The sequence below is a fragment of the Seriola dumerili genome, unplaced genomic scaffold (assembly GCF_002260705.1).
Source record: "Seriola dumerili isolate Sdu_G_001 unplaced genomic scaffold, Sdu_1.0 BDQW01001845.1, whole genome shotgun sequence".
Taxonomy (NCBI): domain Eukaryota; kingdom Metazoa; phylum Chordata; class Actinopteri; order Carangiformes; family Carangidae; genus Seriola; species Seriola dumerili.
Window position 1 is genome coordinate 330,636 of NW_019176100.1, and position 20,311 is coordinate 350,946.

Genomic DNA, 20,311 nt, shown 5'->3' on the forward strand with positions numbered 1-20,311 from the left:
GGTACTTGGATAAGTTAGCCTTCTGCTAACTCCGCAATGGACAATGTCCCCGGTTTTTGCTCCTCAGTCGCTCCTGAAGAAAACGGACCAGAAACCTGCGACAGCTCCTCCATGGAAGACGGACTCGTCGACGCTTTTGGAGACCTGGCCGCCCTCCCGGTCGAGGTCGGCGAGAGAAGACCGACGTGTTTACGGTGCCGGTGAGCTGAATTAAAGTGAAGCTAATGCTACATAGCTAGCCGACTTAGAGTGCTGCCTCCTTTCCTTGATGCTCTTCTAATAACTTGGCGTGCTTTAATGAGGGAAACAGGTTTATGTCGTTACAGAAAAGCTCAACGCCAGCTGAAACAGAGAGGGGGCTATAGGCTGGGAAGTAACGGGGATATCACAGCTTCACGTCTTCAACTTTCCTCCCATGTAGTCGCCCTCAGAAGGTGTGTCTCTGTCCTTTTCTTCCACCACAACCCCTGGAGGTCTCCACATGTCTGTACGTAGTGCAGCATCCCGCAGAGGTGAGTTATTAGAGGTTTAAAAAAAATGGTCGTACGTGCTTAATACCACCGGTGGAGGAAGATTTCAGACTCTTTTTTTTGTAGTAAAAGTCGCAATATCACAGTGTTGAAACACCCCCAAAGCCCCAGACTTACTCCCATTTCATTTGGGTCTACATGATTTGATTAACTACAGGTTAGTTTGAAATTTGCACCACTTGAAGTACAATATCAACCATGAAAGTCCTCCATTCTTCATGTCTTGTGGTTCTGGTCTTGTGTGTGAAATTCTAGTTTTAAGATCGTCATTGTGTTAGGCTATTCTGTGTGTATTTGTTATAATGTGTGTACATTCTGTGTGTTATGTAACGAACACACAGAAACACATGGGTCAGATTGTATTAGTACATCACAAGGAGTATCGTAAGGTTGCAACCAACATTTGTTTTCATTTATCAGTATCTCTGAAGATAACTTTCCTTATTAATCAATATGATTGTTAGGTGTGTAAACTGTTGAAAAAGAAATTTGCACTACTTGAAGTATGATAGCAACTTTGACAGTCCTCCATTCTTATGGTCCTGGTCTTGTAGATACTTGAAAAATTTAAATTTACACTTGTCCTAGGCAAGATTTGTGTTTTGTTTCATCAGCCTAAATCACAAAATCTTGTAGAGGGACCGTGAGCTCGTCGTTCTAAAGTAATGAAGACACAGAAACCTGGGGGTAGTATTATTCTATTACAAGGCTGCAAGTATTGTCAACAAGATGTATTGAAAGTACGTCACAATTACTGTTTTATTTATTTTCTATTTTTTTAAGTTCATGAAGTAAAAGTGACTGTGCATGAAGACTTGAAGAAAAGTTCATTTTAATATGTTTGTTGTTTTCACTTCAAAAATAAACATTTAATTTGCCCTTCCTGTGTAGACTCTATTGTATGCACAGTTAATCAAACATGCCAGCTGATTACAGTCACTAGCGCATCTTCATGAGAGACTTGTGGTTGTAATCAACTTCTCAAACCCCTGTTGTGCTTTCAGGAGAGCAGAGTACTTCGCACAGTGCCTCTACTCGCTGCTTGTTTGCCACAAGGAAAATGCAATGTCATAATTGGAAGGAGATTCAACGAGGAAAAGTAAGGAGTATTTTCTTTTTGTTAATTTGCTGATTTCTTAATATCACAACATCACTGTTACTAAATCCTCATATATATTTAGTTTATTTATCTCCGTCTCCTCTCCAATCAGGCACCCAGAGCTGGCTGCGGTGTGTCGGGACAGCAGGACGCTCATCTTGTACCCAGGCCCCAATTCCCAGAACCTGGAGGAGTTGGTGAAATACCAGGAAGTAGGAACTGTAAAACATAATGTCATCATCATAGACGGCACCTGGAGCCAGGCTAAAAACATGTTCCTCAAAAACAGCATGTTCCACCTCCCTAAACAGGTGTGTCTGACCGTGTTGTCATAATCAAGAGGATGAGGTTAGAGGTGAAACGAATGGGAAGTTTTGTTTTTTCTCCTGTGAACAACATGATATCTCAGTAAATTATAATATGAGACGCTGCATCCTGAGCCTCCAGAGAAATGTGTGGTGTCTCGTTGGACCATTTGATGAGAACGCCAGTCAGAGCTTCAGTGGCTGAGGGGACTGACATCTTGGATTTTATGCTCCGAGATGATTCACATTGCTTCTGGCTTTTGTTTTAGGGCAGACTCAATGTTTGTAGCTCAGAGATTTGGTAGTGTGAAACACTATTTGTTGAAGAGACCTAATGTTGGACATGGAGCCTCTGACAAAAACGGCAGATTGTGATGGCACAAACATAGCTGTTGGTGGCCTCACATGCAATGACTTCTTATGTGAAGCATCAGCAGCAGCAGCAGGAGATGTTCTGTCTGCATTAGCGGTGGAGAGGGAACAGTAAACAATGAGTCTGATAGCATAGGTTATAACTTTAAATCCATAAAAGCCATTGCCAACAGAGTGGGGAAAACCACACTTACATTATTGCTGATTTCTGCTTTGGTTGACCAGGTGCAGCTCAATAGGACTCTGTCCAGTCAGTACGTGATCCGCACACAGCCCTCCAACATCTGTCTGTCCACGCTGGAATGTGCTGCTGTCGCTCTGTCCATCCTGGAGCAGAATGACGACATCCAAGAGGTGATGTGGTGAAACAGTTACGATCGTTGTATGAGAGTGTGTGTCTCGCATGCTTTTGTTTGTCCCACAGATTGTACAGTGAACATAGAATTACTTATACAGCCAGTGTCCACTTTGTTAGGTACACCTCTAAAATCTAATGGAATCCAATACATGAGCTCAACTGTAAGTTCTGCCTTTACAAAGATGATAATGAACAGTTTTTCATTGACACTGACAGAGATGTATTGATTTAGCTATATGTTTATTGTTGATTACAGTGGTGTTTAATTGGACTAGAGGGGTTTCTGATTTGAGGGCGCCCCGGTAGACAAATGATTAAAACACATACCACATAATCACAGCAGTCCCTGAGATTTGTTATGTGATCCCTTGAGGCTGGGAACAAGCTATTGATTTAGCATTGTATTACTGTACCATTGTCAGACTCAACATGAGCCCTGTTATTTTTGGCCTGTATTTGTTTACATTTTGGCTAGTTGGCACCAGTGAAAATATACAGAATTAGCTATTAGAAGTTCCTGTTTGCACTGAACACACGGATTAAATGGTGGACTATTTTGATACTGGAGAAGACTTAAAAATGTGAGAAGTCTCGGGCAAGGTAAATCCATATTATGAAATACTTATTGTAACTGAATCTGCTGGCTCACAGAGGTTGCCATGGAAAATAAATACATTTCTTGTATTTTTCATCCCTCCTTCTTCTTCTTTTGTTCGTCCAGGTTCTGCTCAGGCCCCTGAAAGCCCTGTGCTCCTTCCAGCTGCAGCACGGTGCTCAGATTCATCACAGCAAGGAGCATCTACTGAAGAACGGCATGTACGACAAACCCATGCCCAAGAACAAACGCAAGATAAAGAGGATGGAGAAACTCGTCACTGACCACAACATCTGCCCAAGATGAAGGAGGGACTGAGCAGAGAAAAGAGGCTCCACTCATCTCTGTCACTGCACAGGACTGTAGCATCAGCTTGTAGCAGCATTGGGGAACAGCAGGCATGGAAACCATTGGACTTCTTGGGATTTTGTTTCTTTTTTATACATATATATATATATAAATATAAATGCTGGAAGCTGATAGGTGTAATTTATGTATTTGTTATTAATTTTAATGAAATTAATGACAAATTAAAGCTGTAGTTGAAGTGTCATAGTGTGACAATAAATCAGGTTTCATGGAAGGGCTGATTTCACTGTTGTTTTTTTAATAAACAGATTTTTTTAAATCCTGATAAATGAATTTCTAACAATGACACCCAGGTGATTTTACATGAAACTACCAAACACATATAACATAAGTGATTGCTGTTTAAAATTGTATTATACTGTATATAAGGTCCCTAATTTGGCTCAGCACTTTCAAATATACAATAATCAGAGTATCTGCAGGTGTTAAAGCCTTAATAAGGCATTTAATCCTATTTCCTCAAAATTACAAAAAAGTCTTAAAGTTAGTTTATTAAGTTGTTAAGTTCTCTTGCCTGCTGATTTTAACAAAAAATGATTTAATTAATTATACCATTAGGAATTATTATCCCTCTTCAGATGGTCTGGGCATGTCAACTACGCAGTGCTTCCCATCTGACACCTTTCAGTCCAGGAAGTGGCTCCTCTTGTGTGGTCCTTCACAAGATTCCTTCTAGTTTCACCTGTTTCAAAGTTTAAACAATCTTAAAGAGTTTTCCTTGCCTGCTTGGAACACAAATTGAATGAAAATAATGATTAAAAAAAAGAAAAGAAAATGTCTAAATAATGTCATTCATTTAAATGGTGAGGATCTGGGTGGGAATTCAAATTCTTTCGGATGAATTGAAATGTCATTTCAAATTCGCTCGAGCTTGACGTTTTGAAAAAGCGGCAGCTCCTACAGCCGCTACAAGCGAGTGTCACCCTGCCAGCCTGAGTGTTCAGCCACCAGCTCGTTAGTGCCAGGAAACAAATCACCAAATCACAGACACTGTCCTGCAAGTTCCCCTCTTTCATCCTGAATACAGACGAAACACATGCCCTATAGGGAAATGTATGCAATATTTAGCTCACTTTCCTCTCATTTGAGATAGCTGATGTTATATGTAATTGTTAACAGTGAATATGTAATAATGTTAAATCTAAAAGTAAATGTTAAATGTAAATCTAAATTAAATTAATTAAATTGAATAGTTCTAAAGTGTACTTAAGTACTATGGAAGCCTATAAGGGACAATATTCAAATGATAATGTAATTCCACATATGTGTGTGTTATTTAAGTAAAAATTAAAATGCATTAAACCAATTTGCATTTTAATTTTCATATACTTGTATGGGCAATCTAGGACGAAAAAATGAATTGTAATTTAACCTAATTTTGCAAATAGGCAAGCAATATTCAGGTCACAATGAAAATGAAAATGCTGCTTCTTTTTTTTTCAACAATTTGAGAATGAAAACTGCATTTGACATTTCATTTTCCAACTCTGAACCTGGTCTACAATGGACTATTTAAATGCAATTTACAAAAAATATCTATTGCATTTTCACTTACATGTCACCAAGCTATTTTGGGGTCAACCTGAAAATGAAAACGCAAACTGTCAGACCTCTCATCAAGGCGGGTCTCCAGTTAGGACGTCACTTCCTTGTCACCGGGGCAGCGGCTCATGACTGATACACACTTTAAAACAATGTGAAGGAGCAGATGAGTTGAATTTACATGACATAGGTGGAGAATGATTTTGTCATAAACAGCATCACTAATCTTGACACCTATTTTTGTCACACTATGCTGGAGGAGAGTTTGCAGATTTAATATTTAGAAGACAACATCTACATTTAAATCCAGGCCATAATAATATTTGCTGCTCTAACTGAGCAGACATGGATCCACAACAAGGCCAAGTAAACATCTTCACGACTCTGAACTGAATATTATAGAAGAACATTTACTCTAATGATATTAAATTTCTTTAAAGAATAGCATCATAGGATAAACAACAAGGACATGTACTGTAATATTATCAGACAGTATTTTATTTGATCTACTCCTGATCATCTGTTCTCATTCCCTCCTCTTTTCTTCACTCTCTCAGCTCCATCTCATCTGTCCCGGGAAATGTCCTGCTGACTGCTTCTGCCTCCCCAGAATAAACTGGTGAATATTTGGACGGACGAATTTTGTTCAGACGGGCAGGAGGTTTGTCTGAAAACTGCAAATCCAAAAGCGTAGAGAAAAAAATTAATTGATTCAAAGATGTTTGTTTCAAAGTTGTAAATATTAGGGAAGATACTCACTAATGCTTTTCATTTATTTGTAAATTAATTTACAAATGTATTCACAGATTAGTTTTTACTCGTGAAATTTATTTGTAGATCCGTTTTATATTTGCAAAACATTTTTGAGAGTTTACAAATGTATTTTTCGTATTTTGTAGAAGGTGTTTTATATTTACAGATCTACCTCCATACCCTCATTTCCCCTTATGGCTAGCCCAGCTTGCCAAAAGTAAATGATAATATAAATGGTTAATTCCCCAATACAGTACTAATGACACCAAGCTGAAGTTATAAATAATGTTATAATAAACTTCATATAAGATTCGGGGCTTTTAGGAAAGCATCCGGGGTAATGCTCAGATTCCTCGAGAAATTAAGGACCAGTCTTACCTATTCACTGCGTGATCTTGCCTCATCTAGCGCTTTGCTGCAACCTGACTACATTTCCCATGAGCCCTTTCACTCTCACGAAAATAACGCGTCACCAAAAAAAAAAAAAAAAAAAAAAAAAAAAAAAACATGGCGGACTAATGGTTGCATGGAGTCCGCTATTTATCACTCGTCGTCGATAAATGGAAGCTCGTTTCTCCAAGCAGGCGACACATTCTTGAACAGGTACGTTTTTGCAAGAGAAACAACACACGTAGACGCAACGTAACGACAACGGAAGCCGCTTCAGCTTCTCAACATTAACAACAGGACGTTTCCAACTCTGGACGACTCGCATTGCCCAAGTCGTGTCATGCGAGTTTGGTGGTTGTGTTTGAGTACTTCTCGACTTGCATTAGTGTCATGGGGCGTTTTTCTCTGCGTCTTGCACTCGTTTGAATAACGTGTCTTTGTGTTGTTAAACTTCCGGCGACATTTCCTTGTGTTTTTTGTTTCACGGTCAGACTTAACGGCTTCCCGGCTGTCAGCGCGACCGGTCCTGTCAGTCCCACCACTTGCTGAGGTGTGCACAATAGCACGTTACACAAATTAACGTATTCCTGCTATAAATGTTGGTGCTTTATCATCCACCTGTCCAACAATAACAACACAGGTTGGGGTTAGAAAATCTCCCTAGGTGTGTTTTCAAGACCCTTAATATCTGTATCAGGAGTTACAGTACTGTGCTTGGGATGTTTAGATTCTTATAGCACCAGGGATTCATTCTGCAGCATGCAAACAACCCCAAATATCTATACATATCTATCTATCTATCTATCTATCTATCTATCTATCTATCTATCTATCTATCTATCTATACATACATCCATAGTCTTGAGGAGCGCTGATGTCAGTATCATGGGGTCAGTCTGGGATTACATGCCTACAATTTAAATGCACAGAATAACTGACTAATTCTCCAAGATGTTTGGACCACCCCTACCTGTCAATTATTATTATTATTATTATTATTATTATTATCAACTCCATGACTAGATTCTGTTTTTGTTTTTCTTTACCACACTTTAAAGTATTCATGGCATTATTTTTAAAAGCCTGTAAATATCTGTAATTAATTCTCATCCAGAGACTGCATTTGTTCTTTTCTTTTAGATAATACAAAAAGCAACCAAAAAATGCAGATGTCAGTATTTGTAATGCAGAGGATTATTTTCATTCTTTTATTAGAATATCCTTTAAAACTGTAAGCGTGTATGATGTAGTCAAGAGCACTTCAGGCCATCGGTTTTCATTACTTTATTAACTGCAGTTAAGTTTGTTTTTATTTAAGACACCAAACCCTAACCTCAATATTTCACAATAAACATTTGATTGTTTAGTAATGAGCAGTGATACTTGATAGGATCAGATTCTACTGTTGGAATATTGATGCAGCTTTGACTTCCCGTATTTTTTCAGGGCAAAATGTTTCGTCGATCAAGATTTAGTTTTCGGCCCAATGTCAGTACGGCAGGGAGAACAGCAGCAGCAGCAGCAGCAGCAGCAGCAGCAGCAGCAGCTCAGGAAGCCTCTCCAGCAAATCAGGAGACCAGTGAGACACCCAGAGATGTCAGTGAGAGCAGCACGCCTCCTGCTGTGACAGATACCAAGACTGTTGTGACTCCATCAGAAAAACCTACAGCCCCTGGGTGAGTAATTAAACAGCTTTTAAACTACTACTTATGTTATGCATGACAAAAAACAACTATTCTTTCTACTCTTGCTACTGTTTTTAGAGATGGCAATGACCAAAACGGGGAAGGTACCAGCTCCTCAGCTGCAGTCCAGAGAAGGAAGCGGTTTTCTGTCAAGCCCAAAGTGGCCCCAGGGCGCACCTCCGCCCTTTCTCGGACACCAAAGTCTCCTGTCAAGGCGGTCTCTGAAACTCCCGTTGAAGTCCCCGTCTCAGACCTTGATAAGCCAACAACATCCAGCCAAACTGGTGCTGCAGCAGCCCCTCAAGGACTCCAGTCCCCCAAACGACGAAGGCCTTCAGGAGAGAGTAAGCAGCCCAAAGTGCAACCTCCACCCACCCCGATATCGTCCGACTCCCCAGGACCTTCAGCTGTCCCTCAGGCTGAGGAATCACCAGAACAAACCAACCTGCCAACAGACAGCGGCAAACAAGTAGAAAGCAAGTCAGGCAGTCGAGGAAAAGACGTTCCTGCCAGACCACCAGACAAAGTACCCCCCTCTCTACCAGACAAAGAAGCTGTTGAAATATCGGAGAAGGCCAAGACTCTTGTGTCATTAAAGAGTGGACTTTCACTGTCACCATCGGCGTTCTCCTTGAGTAGACTCCTGAATGACCCGTCTGACTTACAGAGACTGGCGAAGGCCCAAAAGCTCAGAGAGTTGCTCAAACAGGAGAGACACAAAGAAAAGGTGAGTTCAGATTATTCTGCGAGCATACTTATCCTCACTCTCACTGCTTTCTAAGTTTATTAACATATTGATTAGATGTATACTATTAGATATATATATTTTTGATTCATTCAATTAAAGGAGTGGTATAATTTGATGTTGTAGAAACTCAAGAAAGCTAAGACACGTCCAAAGGAATATACTTTAGATCCTGCCAAAATGACCATGAGGGACCTTATCCGTTACCTGCCACTGTCCAACCCCATGACGTAAGTGTGTCGTCAGCAATTTTGTCAAGCTTGTGTAACATTTAACCCTTACCTCCCACAGATAAGGTTTTCTATTGATTTCTCCCCGGTCTTATTTGACAAGAATTTATTTTTATTTTTTTGTTGTGGTTCTTTTTCTTACGTGACTGTAATTTGCCATTTTTCCAGATCTAGTTTAGAGGAGTCGGTTCAGGAGAATGAGACTGTGGTTCCACCTTCACCAGTAAGAGAAGAGTAAGTTTATTCCATCATCATTTTACAATCTCTTTCATTTAAAGCTTTATTGATATTGTACATAATGATACATACAGTATTAGCTTCATTTTGACTTTCCCTATTTATACCCGTAGTGCTTGCACACTAAACCCTTTCCTTTCTGCCTGATGTTTGCAATGCAATCCCTGCAGGTCTCCGGAGAGAGCGCAGGAACCCGAAGACCTCCCTAAAGTGGCGAGCCCGAGGGGGGAGGAGGAAGAGGAGGTGGCAGAGGAGGAGGACCAGGATGAATCGCTCATGGTTCCCCAGGTCAAAGTAGCAGAGGATGGCTCACTGATCATTGATGAAGAGAGGTCAGCGGACTTTTATAGGCCACAAAATGCTTTCTGTCATGTTTATCTGCTTCCCTTCGCTCGATTATTGTCTATTATATATGCTGACTAAAAATGTCTCCAAATGCATCCATACTGTCCTCCAGAGATGGGATGAATATGAACATTGCTACCTTATTGTGATGTTGGACATTATTGGTAGTTTCATATATCCTTTCTACTTCAGCTTGACGGTGGAAGTCCAGCGGGCGAAAGGACCAAACCCAGCAAAGGATCGAGACCCTATCTTTGAGCGTGGGTCCACTACAACTTACTCGAGCTTCAGGAAAGGGACCTATTCAAAACCCTGGTCCAGTGAAGGTGAGTTAACATACACCCTGAATTACAATATCTTTACAACACACATTTTGCTCTGATGCCTTCCTGTATATATTTGTTTTTTTCTGGTTTTATCAGAGACAGACATGTTCTTCCTGGCAGTTAGTATGGTGGGGACAGACTTTTCCATGATTTGTCAACTGTTTCCTCACAGAGCTCGATCAGAGATAAAGGTCAGTGGTGACGACAGATATACGTACATATATTCATGTATGTGTGAGAATGAAGAATCATCTCACTGCTCAGTAGATATATACTGTATATAAAAAAAATATCTGTTTGTGTTAATTTCACTGATTTAAACTTCCAGAACAAATTCAAAAAAGAAGAACGAGAGAACGCCTGGAGGATTGATAAAGCTTTCAGTAAGTATTTATTAGGACTTTGTTTAATTAGTTAGATATGACATTAAATTGTGTATTGTGTGTATTTTGATGTAACATCTACTTACTACCGATCGTTTTGTAGGAGAGAGGCGCAAGCTGGACATAGAGTATTTTTCTAAGTTGCTAGAAAAAGTTCTGGAGTTTCAGAAAAACAGGAAGAAACTGAAGAAACTCACTGAGAAGAACTCTCCCAAGAAGCACAAGAGAAAGGCAAAGGGTGACTATCTTTCCATGTTTTTATCAAGTCTAATACTCAGTGAGTTGTATTACTTCTTCATAACTTACTGTCCGAGTTTGTCTCGATTCAGAAAACTTTGTGTGTGTTCTCGTTCCTTCCGCAGGTAAAAAAGCTGCAAAGAAACTGAGTGATGTGGAGGAGGAAGATGAGGAAGATGAGAATGAAGTCCCTGACTTGGAGGATGAGGAGGAGGGAGAGAAAGAGAACGAGGATCTCTGTAATGAAGGAGGAACCCCTGTTGCTAAGCCTAAGAGGCAACGCAAAAGAAAGACTAAACAGGCTGCCATGAACGAGGAGCCAAAAGAGAAGAAAAAGAAAACAGGTGAACAGAGCAGTGAACAAGGTACGTTACTTCATGAGAATGTTCTTGATTCTTAGAAACCTTGGTAGATTCAGCCAATATATAATAATAACTGGTTTAAAAGAGTTACCCCTGTTTCTGCATGTGTGCTCTGCCCTTGTTGATTGCTGTTTGCAGCTTAATGTTGTGTCTTTTATGCTCAGGTGAGGCCTGCACACCTGAGAACACTGAGGCAGCGCTCCCCGAAGACCGTACAAGTCCAGACATGTAATGAACCTTTCAAAATGTTGTTTTAAGTAAAGGAAGCACATTTATGCATCTTAAGTTGGAATTAAAATACTCTGTTTTTACCTAATTATCAGGTCTGAAAAGACTGACAGTGTGGATGCATCCAAGGACACCGCAATCAAGCCAGCTAAACTCTCACGAGGCAGAGCACCAAAGCCACTGCTGCCTTTGGGCAGGAAGTGGGGTAAAAAGGCCCCACCACCCTCCACAAAGGCCAAAGACACTGCATCAGATAAAGGGGACGAGAGTGTGAGCGATGGAGCCTCAAAAGAACAGGTTATTATTTCAGAGTCAACAGATCTTTCTACACATTGTTATTTGACCTTACTAAAAGTTATGCAAACCTTTTTAGGAGAATAAAGATTCATCACCGTCAAGACAAGCCAATAAGAGGAAGTCAGCCAATGCTGACATTTCCTCTGAAGAAGAGGATGCCGCTGTCCAACATCCGAGACCTACCAGGTACAAAATATTTCATGTCTTCATTGAAAGACTCCCATTTTTACATTTTTAACCGGAAACATTCCCATTCCCAGTTCCCAAAGAAACGACTTTATAATATATATAACACTTGATATGATATAATAAGATATGAGTGGCTCATTATTGTGTGATTGTGTTGTGTAGGTATGGGAGAGTGCCCAAACCCATCAATCCCTTGAATTACCCCGCCAAAGAAGATGCACACACCTCTGCAACTGACCCCACTCCCAGCTCACCAGAGGGATCCACTGCTTCTGCTGCCAAGCCTAAACCCAAATGCTCAGCCAAGAGGGGAAGATCATCAAAACAAAAATCAACCCAAGAGTCCAAAAAGCCCAAACTAGTGACCCTCAGGGCCACTCGGTTAGATTACAGTGATGACGAGGATGAAAAGCAGCGAGATCATGAAGAGATTGAGGAGGAGGAGGAGGAGCAGCCTGCATGTAGCCCCAGTAAAGACAGCATTGCCCCTGTGTTCGTGCCTGCCAGCCTGCGCTCCCCACAGCCTGTGATTTCAGAGGTGGAAGAGACTATGGAGGAGGTATGAGAAACATCATGTCTTGCACAGATGCACAACATCCATTGATTTTATTTTAATTTTTTCACATAATTCTTATAACATGCGTTTTCTTGCATTCGTTTTTTTCTTTGTTGCATGGTTTTTGCAATCCATAATTCCCACCCTCCATTCTGACTCCCCCCTCCATCCCACCCGTGTAGCTTGATATCTTGGCCAATATGCCTGATGTGTTGGGCATCTCCCAAGATGCACTTTGCCCCGATGCCTCTTGCGAGCGGGCACAAAATGAGACAGGCACAACTGAACCATGTGAACATCAATTGGACCTGCTGGTTGTAAGTGTCCTATGTCTAAAATTTAGTACCAGTGAAATTAAATTACAGTTACATTTTGATATTATTTCTGAGATCTAATCTTAAAGCTCTGATCTGTATTGTTTTATCTACATTGATAAAATCTTATAATCTTATTCTTCTCTTACGATGTCTCCCTCTTTTCAGTTTTTGTGCATGTGTTTTGTTTGTGGTTGGATCATTCCCAGCTCAGTTTAGTTTTTGCAGTTTTTGATTAAAGAAAAAACAACAAATTTGAGTTTGAACAATGATGCACGCAGCCTTGGTATTTCATATTTTACTGAGCTGGGGCTGTGTGTTCAGATGTAATCAGCTGAAATGCAACTTGGACTATTGCAATATATGTTTTCCATGTACATTGCATCTTTTCACAACTTCTGGTTTATATGTGAAGCCTTTACTTAAAATATATTTGTTTCCCTTTGCAGGATGTTATAGACTTCCTTTCTTCAGAACACACAGAAGGTATGTCGGAGAGGCCATCTGAGCAGCTGCAGTGGATTACTTATATTTTGAGATTTTTATTTCATTTAAATATACATTTTTTTGGGTGGTATGTTTGTTTCAGTATCAGAGGACGAGAGCTACAATGAGGCTGCTCAAACCCTGTTGACCATTGGCAACCTGACTCACCTGCCTCAGTCAGTACAGAATCAACTAGACACACAAGATCACATAACAGGTTAGAGACACAGACGCAACAAGATTTCTCTGGTTCTTCTTTGACATTTGTTTTAGATTAAATTATGCTAATTTTAAAATGTGCCATTGTGTTAAATTGCAGGGACAACATCAGTCAGTGTGATAGAAACCACACAACACCTAGAAGAAGAAACTGCACCAAAGCCCGCTGCACTGCAAGAGGAAAACAGTGCCACTCCTCTTATGTCTGGTCATGGAGTCACAGAAACACCAGAGACTGTTGCTACTGTGGATCCACAATACAGCACAACAGACGGGGATGATTTTTCCACTATTAAAACCAGTGATCAGATATGTGTCGCGCAGAGCACTGTTTCTGATATGGACCCTAGTCCTCAATTACAGTCAGGTCCGGAGAGCTCAAAGAAAGATTCTCCACAGACGAGGAGAGGACGCTTATCTAAGGTGAAACCTAAACCTAACCTTGGACGAGCCTCAAGGACCGCACAAGCCAAATCCCCACCAGACACATCAACAGCACAGATAGCTGAAGACAGCAATACAGAAGGAGCCGATATTCAAGTCACTGACTCCCTATCAGCTCCTGAAGAAACAGCCCCTAAGATACCAGAGTATTCTCCAACGTTGTTAATAGGTGACACCGTCAGTCAGGTAGAGTCAGGTGCAACAACATCAGATCAGAGCGCCTCAGAAAACCAGAGTCAATGCAGAGACGCCAACCCAACTCCAATCTCCAAAGTCCATGACAAACCAATTACAGGGGTTGAACTGGAAGCAACTTGTGGCACCTCTCTTGAAAACCCAAGTCAAAGCACTGGTCCTCCATCCTTTGATTTGGGCTCTACTCTTACACCCACAGAAGAACTGTCTACAACTGAGGGGGGAAGGACAGATGATGGACTTGTTGGTCAGGTATACTTTGTTACAGCAACATCAGATCAGAGCACCTCAGAAAACCAGAACCTTTCTGAAGACCTTTTTGAAGAAAGTAAAACTCATGGTGAAACGACTGAGAGTAGTAATAACCTGGTGACATCCGACTCAGTCCCAGTCCAAGAGAGCAGTGATCAACCTGCTACATGTGTTACACCTGTAGATGATTTACCCGTCAGTCAGAAATCAGAGAGTGAAGTCGCATCTACATCTACATGCCAGTCCAGAAGGAGTCGGCTGCAAAAAGTCAAACCTAAACCAAACCTACCAAAGACATCGAGAACTGCTCGGTCGACAACTCAACCCACAAAAGATCCTTTAGAGAAAGACTCCAGCCCAACTCCAATCTCCAAAGTCCCTGACAAACCAATACCTGGGGTTGAACCAGAAGCAACTTGTGGGACCTCTCCTGAAAACCCAAGTCAAAGCACTGGTCCTGCTTCATTTGACTTGGGCTCTACTCTTACACCCACAGATGAACTGTCTACAACTGAGGAGAGTAGGACAGATGATGGACTTGTTGGTCAGGTATACTCTGTTACAGCAACATCAGATCAGAGCACCTCAGAAAACCAGAACCTTTCTGAAGACCTTTTTGAACCCAGTAGCAGAGACACAGGGTCGACCTCTGAGTCGACAGGTGAAAAAGGGACAGCTCATGGTGAAACGACTGAGAGTAGTAATAACCTGGTGACATCCGACTCAGCCGTCAGAGAATCTCAAGTTGAGGAAGACACAGCCCCAGTCCAATGGAGGAGTGATCAACCTGCTACATGTGTTACACCTGTAGAGGATTTACCCGTCAGTCAGAAATCAGAGAGTGTAGTCACATCTACTTGCCAGACTAGGAAAGGACGATTTCAAAAAGTCAAACCCAAACCAAACCTAATACAAACAACAAGAACTGCACAGTCTAAACCTCAAACCACAAAAGACCCCGTGACGCATATGCAGCTTGTGGAGAGACCCCCAAGCCCAATTTCAAAGTCTGGATCAACTGACAGTACAATAGCAGAGGTAGAAGAACAGCCAATTTGCAGTATCACACTTCCTATAAAACCAAGTCAAAGTACTGACACTGCTTCAGTTTCAGTACCATCGTTGGAATTGTGCATGACTGATAAACCGGCAGAGGAATCGCCCTCAACTGTGGCACAAAAGACGGATGTTGGACTAAACTCAAGCTCAGAGAGTTCAAAACCAACTGTACCTCAAAGAAGACGACACTTTCCCAAGGTCAAACCCAATTTAGGATCGTCCACCAGAACTACACAGACAAAATTGCAGCCAAAGAATATCGGTAAACCCGCTGAACAACAATATACGGACACCTCTTCGCATGTAACCTCTGATGATGCTCTGGCAACATCTTTGGTTGCTGAGAATCAGTCAGTGTTGACAGACTCCGTTCCTGAAAATAAAAGCAGTGAGAAGTCAAGTTTTGAAAGGGACTCCGCAGGGGACAAAATGTCAAATAATGACGGGGTCGAGGCTGGGCCTTCTTCACGTGGGGATGTGTCCACTAGAGTTTCAGAGTCAAATATCCAACCACCAGATGATCCAGCTGCAGTTTCAGACGTTCAGTCTTCAGAAGAGGGCTCCACAGAGTCAAAAATAAATCCTGTATTGGCTGCTGGCGCCTCCTCCATACCAGATCCAAAAGAAAGCAGCCCTCAGCCACGTTCAGAGAGTGACTCTGAGGTAAAAAGTCAAGATGCAGCCCAACAATATTCAGAAACCAGGGAAACTAATCAAACATCAAACGACGAATCTCAATCTCCCCAAAGGTAAGACATGAGTCATATTTTCCTGAGTCTGTGTCAACATTTTGTCCTCTAAAAGGAAACTGACAATGTAAATACTGTTGTCTTATTTACAACCTTATGTTTGAAAGGAATTATGAGTAGAAGTTTCTCTTGTAACTTTTTATTTCCCCTCTTAAAGCGCTAACGATGCAGATGCAAAAGCCCCTCAAACTCCCAGAGGCAGGCTTATTAAACCCAAACCAAACCTGGGATGCAGCAGTGGAACTCCACAAGTCCAGAGCACAACACAAGCAGAAGCAGGTCTGACACCCCTAAAATAAAAGTTACCATATCTCCATGAATGCTGAGCAGATTTTTGAGGATTACTACTACTAATGATTCTTCTTCTTCTTCTTCTTCAACTAATGGCACAGATTCTGGTAGTCACTCAGAAGATGTGCATGCTTCAGTTTCTCACGAACCTGTGTGTGAGCTCCAACCTGACATTCAGGAACCAGTAGAGGGAGCTGTTGAACCACATAGTAGCCAAGAGTCCTCTCTAAATGATTCTGGGTCCTTGCTTGGCTGTTTAACAGAAATCATTGAACAACTGAGTCAGCATGACTCCCCTAGAAATGATGCTGGATCCTCTCTGGGTTGTGTGACACAAGCACAGGACCATTCCTCTCAGGTAATATATTAAATAACACAGAACAACATTTCTTTATCATGTATCATCCATGTTATATTGTATAGATACTTGTACTCCAAAGGGTGCCTCTGCAGTTGACAGTGGTTATGTGAAAATATGAAATTAGTAGAAATGTAATTACATAAATGTGTTGATACAATTGCATGAAAGCATTATTGAAGGCTAACAGCATCCACTTTTAAATGATTAATAGCTGTAAACGACATCCAGTTTAAAATAATTACAGGTAGTTTCATGGGGGTAGGGGTACTTGAATTAATCTGACGGGGCTGTGGGGCTGCATCTGACGAGAAAGGTTGGGAACCACGGCTCTACAGTAAAGTACCAGCGAAACACTACACAAAGTCATTGCACTGATTAACAGAACTTTGAACAAGCATGGAGTGTAATCGTGGTCAAGAAGCCCTTACCACATTCAAGGATTCATCCTGAAATGTTTTTCTCTCTTTCTTTCAATCCTAGAGCACATCAACATTGAGTATAGACGGGACCCAAAGTCGTCCAAGTCTCACCATATTTCCAGAGAGTAAGTCAAACATACATCAGATGATTAGCTCTGTTATTTGCACACAGTATATGTGCCATGAATTTGGTGAAAACCTCTCTCGTCCCCCGCTCCTCAGTGCTGTCGGAGCAGGTGCCTTCAGATCCAGACGAACCGTTTTTCATCCTCTCACTGACTGAGATCCCAGTCTGCTCATCAGGGCAGGTGGTGGACAGTGCAGCCGAGCCCCTCCCTTATCTCCCTGCAGCAGATGCATCGATAGAGCACCACAGGTTTGTGCCTGCCTTTTATCAGCTAGTCATCCAGGTGAGCATGGAGCTTATTTTGTTTGGTATCTGATTCTGCAACCTCCTTCACCCCTCAGCAGTGTTCCCGGAGAGAGTTTGGCATCAGCGGGAGAGGGGTCTCTCTCTGATGTCCCTGTGCTCATGTGCACGGAGGAGAGTGGTGAAGTGGGTCACGTCGGTGTAAAAGATGCTGGGCCGGACCCAGCTGCATATATAGTGAGTGAATTTGTAAGGAACCACTTGTATCTGCAGTGCGATAAAATGTCTGTATTTGTCACACATTTTCTTTTTTTTCTTTTTTTTAACTCACACCAGGATTCGATCACGGAGAATCCAGTGGATCCACATGGTAGAGTGATTACATTATTAATATGTTAGACATTATATAAATTAGTGGTTCATGTTGTATTACTCATAGTTGATGTTGGTTTTGTGTGTTTTTGGAACAGAGAGTACCACAGGTCAGCCACCTGAATCACCAGAGACTGCAGAGAAAGATAAAGAGACTGAAATCTCCCCCACCAAGCAGAGACCAACTAGAAGAAGAGGTATGCCAAGGATAAACACATGCTCATCACATGCACTCTCAGTAAACTGGACAAATCTATTTCATCATACACCTGTCTCTCTTTGAACCAGCCAAAGTGCAGGTTAAGCCCAATGCTACAAGGAAGAAACACGCCGGCAAGAGCCTTGCTACAAACACCGACCGGGACTCCGAACTTCCCGGGGCTTCCACGCAGCCGGACGCCTCTGATGCAACCGCAAAAGGAGATGACGAGGTTGACGCTGAGCCACAGAAAAGAAGCGGTAACATTAAAAAGGAGGGTCCGGCGGGTGAGAAGGACCCTGAGGATCGCAGCTCTGGAGTGCAAACTCGTACTACAAAGACAAGGGCGACCAGCGTCGGGAATAGGTGAGGAAAAGAAATGAAATATAATTGAAAGGTCTGTGCTTTTATCAACATCTTGAATCATACTGCCATCAACCCATTTTTAAACAAAACTAAGGAGTCTCCAGCCTTGCCAGCAGCTTTGTGAGGCTGTACTTAAATGCTAACTGCTATCTGCATGCTAACATGCTTACAATGACTGATGATTGTCAGCAGGTAATGCTCACTCTTAGTTTAGCGATTTAGCAAGCAACATTTGCTAATTTGCAGAAGCACAGTAGAGGCTGATGGGATTCTCATTATCAAAATAAAATGTGTGACCTCATGGTGACAATAGACAAGAAATGAACAACATGATAATGCAGCATGGCTGAAAAAAACTATCATTTTTTATTTTCCACTTCCTGGCAGAAAACTAAATATTTCCTTTTCTTTCCACTCGGACACGAACAGCGCTGCCCCTTCAAATGATCCTTCACCAGGCGAAGCAGCTTCCAGGGGCCCTAAGGTCAAAACTCCTCGCACAACGAGAAAACACTCTACTCCAGCGACACCTGTAGCCTCAACATCACACAATTTCGCTTCCACACACAATCAGACACAGCTGCCAGACGACACCCACTCACCCTCTACCACTTCATTAGCACTAACACAGGTGGATATTGAACTGACACCTGAACACAACCGACTATGCTCAGACTCGACTCCTAGCACTTCCCGGTCCACAGATGAGGTAAGGAGGACATGCAGGCGACAGCGATGGCAGGAGAGTCGTCTTAATTAAAAGAGTTTTTACACACGCACAAGGAGTTAATTACAGCTGATCCTTTGTTCTTCCTCGTTGCAGGTTTCAGCTTCCCAGGGAAGTTACTGCGTGGAGAGCAGCTCTACAGAGGAGGAGCCCACCAGTGTGTCTCAGTACTTCTTAACTGACATTTTTACAGAGGTGGAAGAGGGATGAAAAGCCACAGCGAGGTGGAGTAAGATCTGCCAGTGGCTTAATTTTTCGTTGTTTTCTCTGTAAAGGTTAATTTATAACAAAAAAAGCAGTTTTTTTGTTTTGTTTTGTTTTGTTTTGTTTGTTTTGTTGTCGGTTGTAATAAAGTGAAGCTAAATTTCCTGTTCTGACAAACACATTTTCATTTTCACTTTAACGAGCGCTTGTCAAAGTGAAAATGTGTTTGTCACATTAATAACAAACACTGTTCAATCACTAGTTTGACTGAAGGAGGTGGCAGCTTTTTCCCAATAGTCCCATCACTTTTCAAGCCTCAGATCTTAATTTGTTTATTAACCAGCTGTGACTATGTAAATATTGTACATTGCAAACTGGATTTTGTTTTTTATTTTTCCTCCCGTATTGGTTCAGTTTTAACACAACATGAGTGTCAGGAAGAAAAACACAACCACATTAGTCGACAGCATGCACAGTCATACATTTAAATATATTACCTTTTCAATGGCTCTTCTGTGAATTTCTCTCCTAATTTTGAATCATTTATTCTAACAACATTTTTCTTTTAATTTGTTTTTGATGGAAAAATTATGTCTTAAAATTGGCTTTTCATTTATAAAACAACGACATCAGATACGGAATATAATTTAGTCACATTGCATCAATATGTTATTAAAATTCACGCCGTTGAGAGCAGAGGTAGTCAAAGGTTACTCAAGGAAAATAACTAGACATTTTGTTATATTGTATATAGTGTAGATCAGTTGAACGCACCAAGATGTCCTTGTACAGATATGCAGCGATCAGATTGTTATGTTTGATACTTGAAACAAAAACACATCATGTGTGTCCTTAAATGTTTCATTTACTCATTTAAAGTAAAACATTTGAATTCTCCATGATCTGAATAAAACGTTTTGCTCCACCACCGCTGGATTCAGTCTTTATCACAACGATGACTGTACACGATCTCCAATACCGCAACTCATGACCTCACAGATTAGTGGAATCACATCTCTCTGACTCAGTCACTAAAAATGGTACATTACTGTTTGCTGTATGTAAAAGTATTTTTGAAGCACTCCTGTGTACTTTCTATTTAATAAACTGTAGAAACTGAAGTACTGTGTGTTTTGTGAGAATCACTGTAT

General features: G+C 41.3%; 2 protein-coding genes across 3 annotated transcripts; both read left to right on the top strand.

Moving 5' to 3' along the window:
• On the top strand, positions 1–3,825 carry dtwd2 (DTW domain containing 2). 2 transcript variants are annotated; one of them, XM_022768807.1, is made up of 6 exons: positions 1–200; positions 422–512; positions 1,535–1,629; positions 1,742–1,940; positions 2,532–2,660; positions 3,386–3,825. In XM_022768807.1, exons 1-6 carry the CDS (start codon positions 37–39, stop codon positions 3,563–3,565), a joined length of 858 nt encoding a protein of 285 aa, XP_022624528.1. In that variant the 5' UTR covers positions 1–36; the 3' UTR covers positions 3,566–3,825. The 2 variants fall into 2 exon arrangements, with proteins under 2 accessions (XP_022624528.1, XP_022624529.1); XM_022768808.1 differs by having other exon boundaries at positions 1,742–1,841.
• A 2,624-nt stretch (positions 3,826–6,449) lies between these two features.
• Positions 6,450–20,275, top strand: bdp1 (B double prime 1, subunit of RNA polymerase III transcription initiation factor IIIB). The gene is made up of 28 exons (XM_022768815.1): positions 6,450–6,526; positions 8,077–8,725; positions 8,870–8,973; positions 9,142–9,207; positions 9,381–9,542; positions 9,748–9,881; positions 9,978–10,072; positions 10,210–10,264; positions 10,368–10,502; positions 10,627–10,854; positions 11,028–11,091; positions 11,187–11,388; positions 11,468–11,574; positions 11,740–12,136; positions 12,316–12,450; positions 12,897–12,933; positions 13,037–13,150; positions 13,253–15,851; positions 16,009–16,130; positions 16,244–16,500; positions 16,984–17,047; positions 17,145–17,298; positions 17,391–17,529; positions 17,629–17,662; positions 17,763–17,861; positions 17,953–18,229; positions 18,659–18,938; positions 19,053–20,275. Exons 1-28 carry the CDS (start codon positions 6,450–6,452, stop codon positions 19,164–19,166), a joined length of 6,900 nt encoding a protein of 2,299 aa, XP_022624536.1. The 3' UTR covers positions 19,167–20,275.
• Positions 20,276–20,311: the final 36 nt, after the last annotated feature.

Coding starts and splice junctions, on each gene's coding strand:
- bdp1 (XM_022768815.1), top strand. CDS start 6,450: ATGGAGTCCGCTATTTATCACTCGTCGTCGATAAATGGAAGCTCGTTT. Junction 12,137..12,315: donor TGGAAGAGACTATGGAGGAG/GTATGAGAAACA, acceptor CCACCCGTGTAG/CTTGATATCTTGGCCAATAT. Junction 13,151..13,252: donor CACACAAGATCACATAACAG/GTTAGAGACACA, acceptor GTTAAATTGCAG/GGACAACATCAGTCAGTGTG.
- dtwd2 (XM_022768807.1), top strand. CDS start 37: ATGGACAATGTCCCCGGTTTTTGCTCCTCAGTCGCTCCTGAAGAAAAC. Junction 201..421: donor CCGACGTGTTTACGGTGCCG/GTGAGCTGAATT, acceptor CCTCCCATGTAG/TCGCCCTCAGAAGGTGTGTC. Junction 2,661..3,385: donor AGAATGACGACATCCAAGAG/GTGATGTGGTGA, acceptor TTGTTCGTCCAG/GTTCTGCTCAGGCCCCTGAA.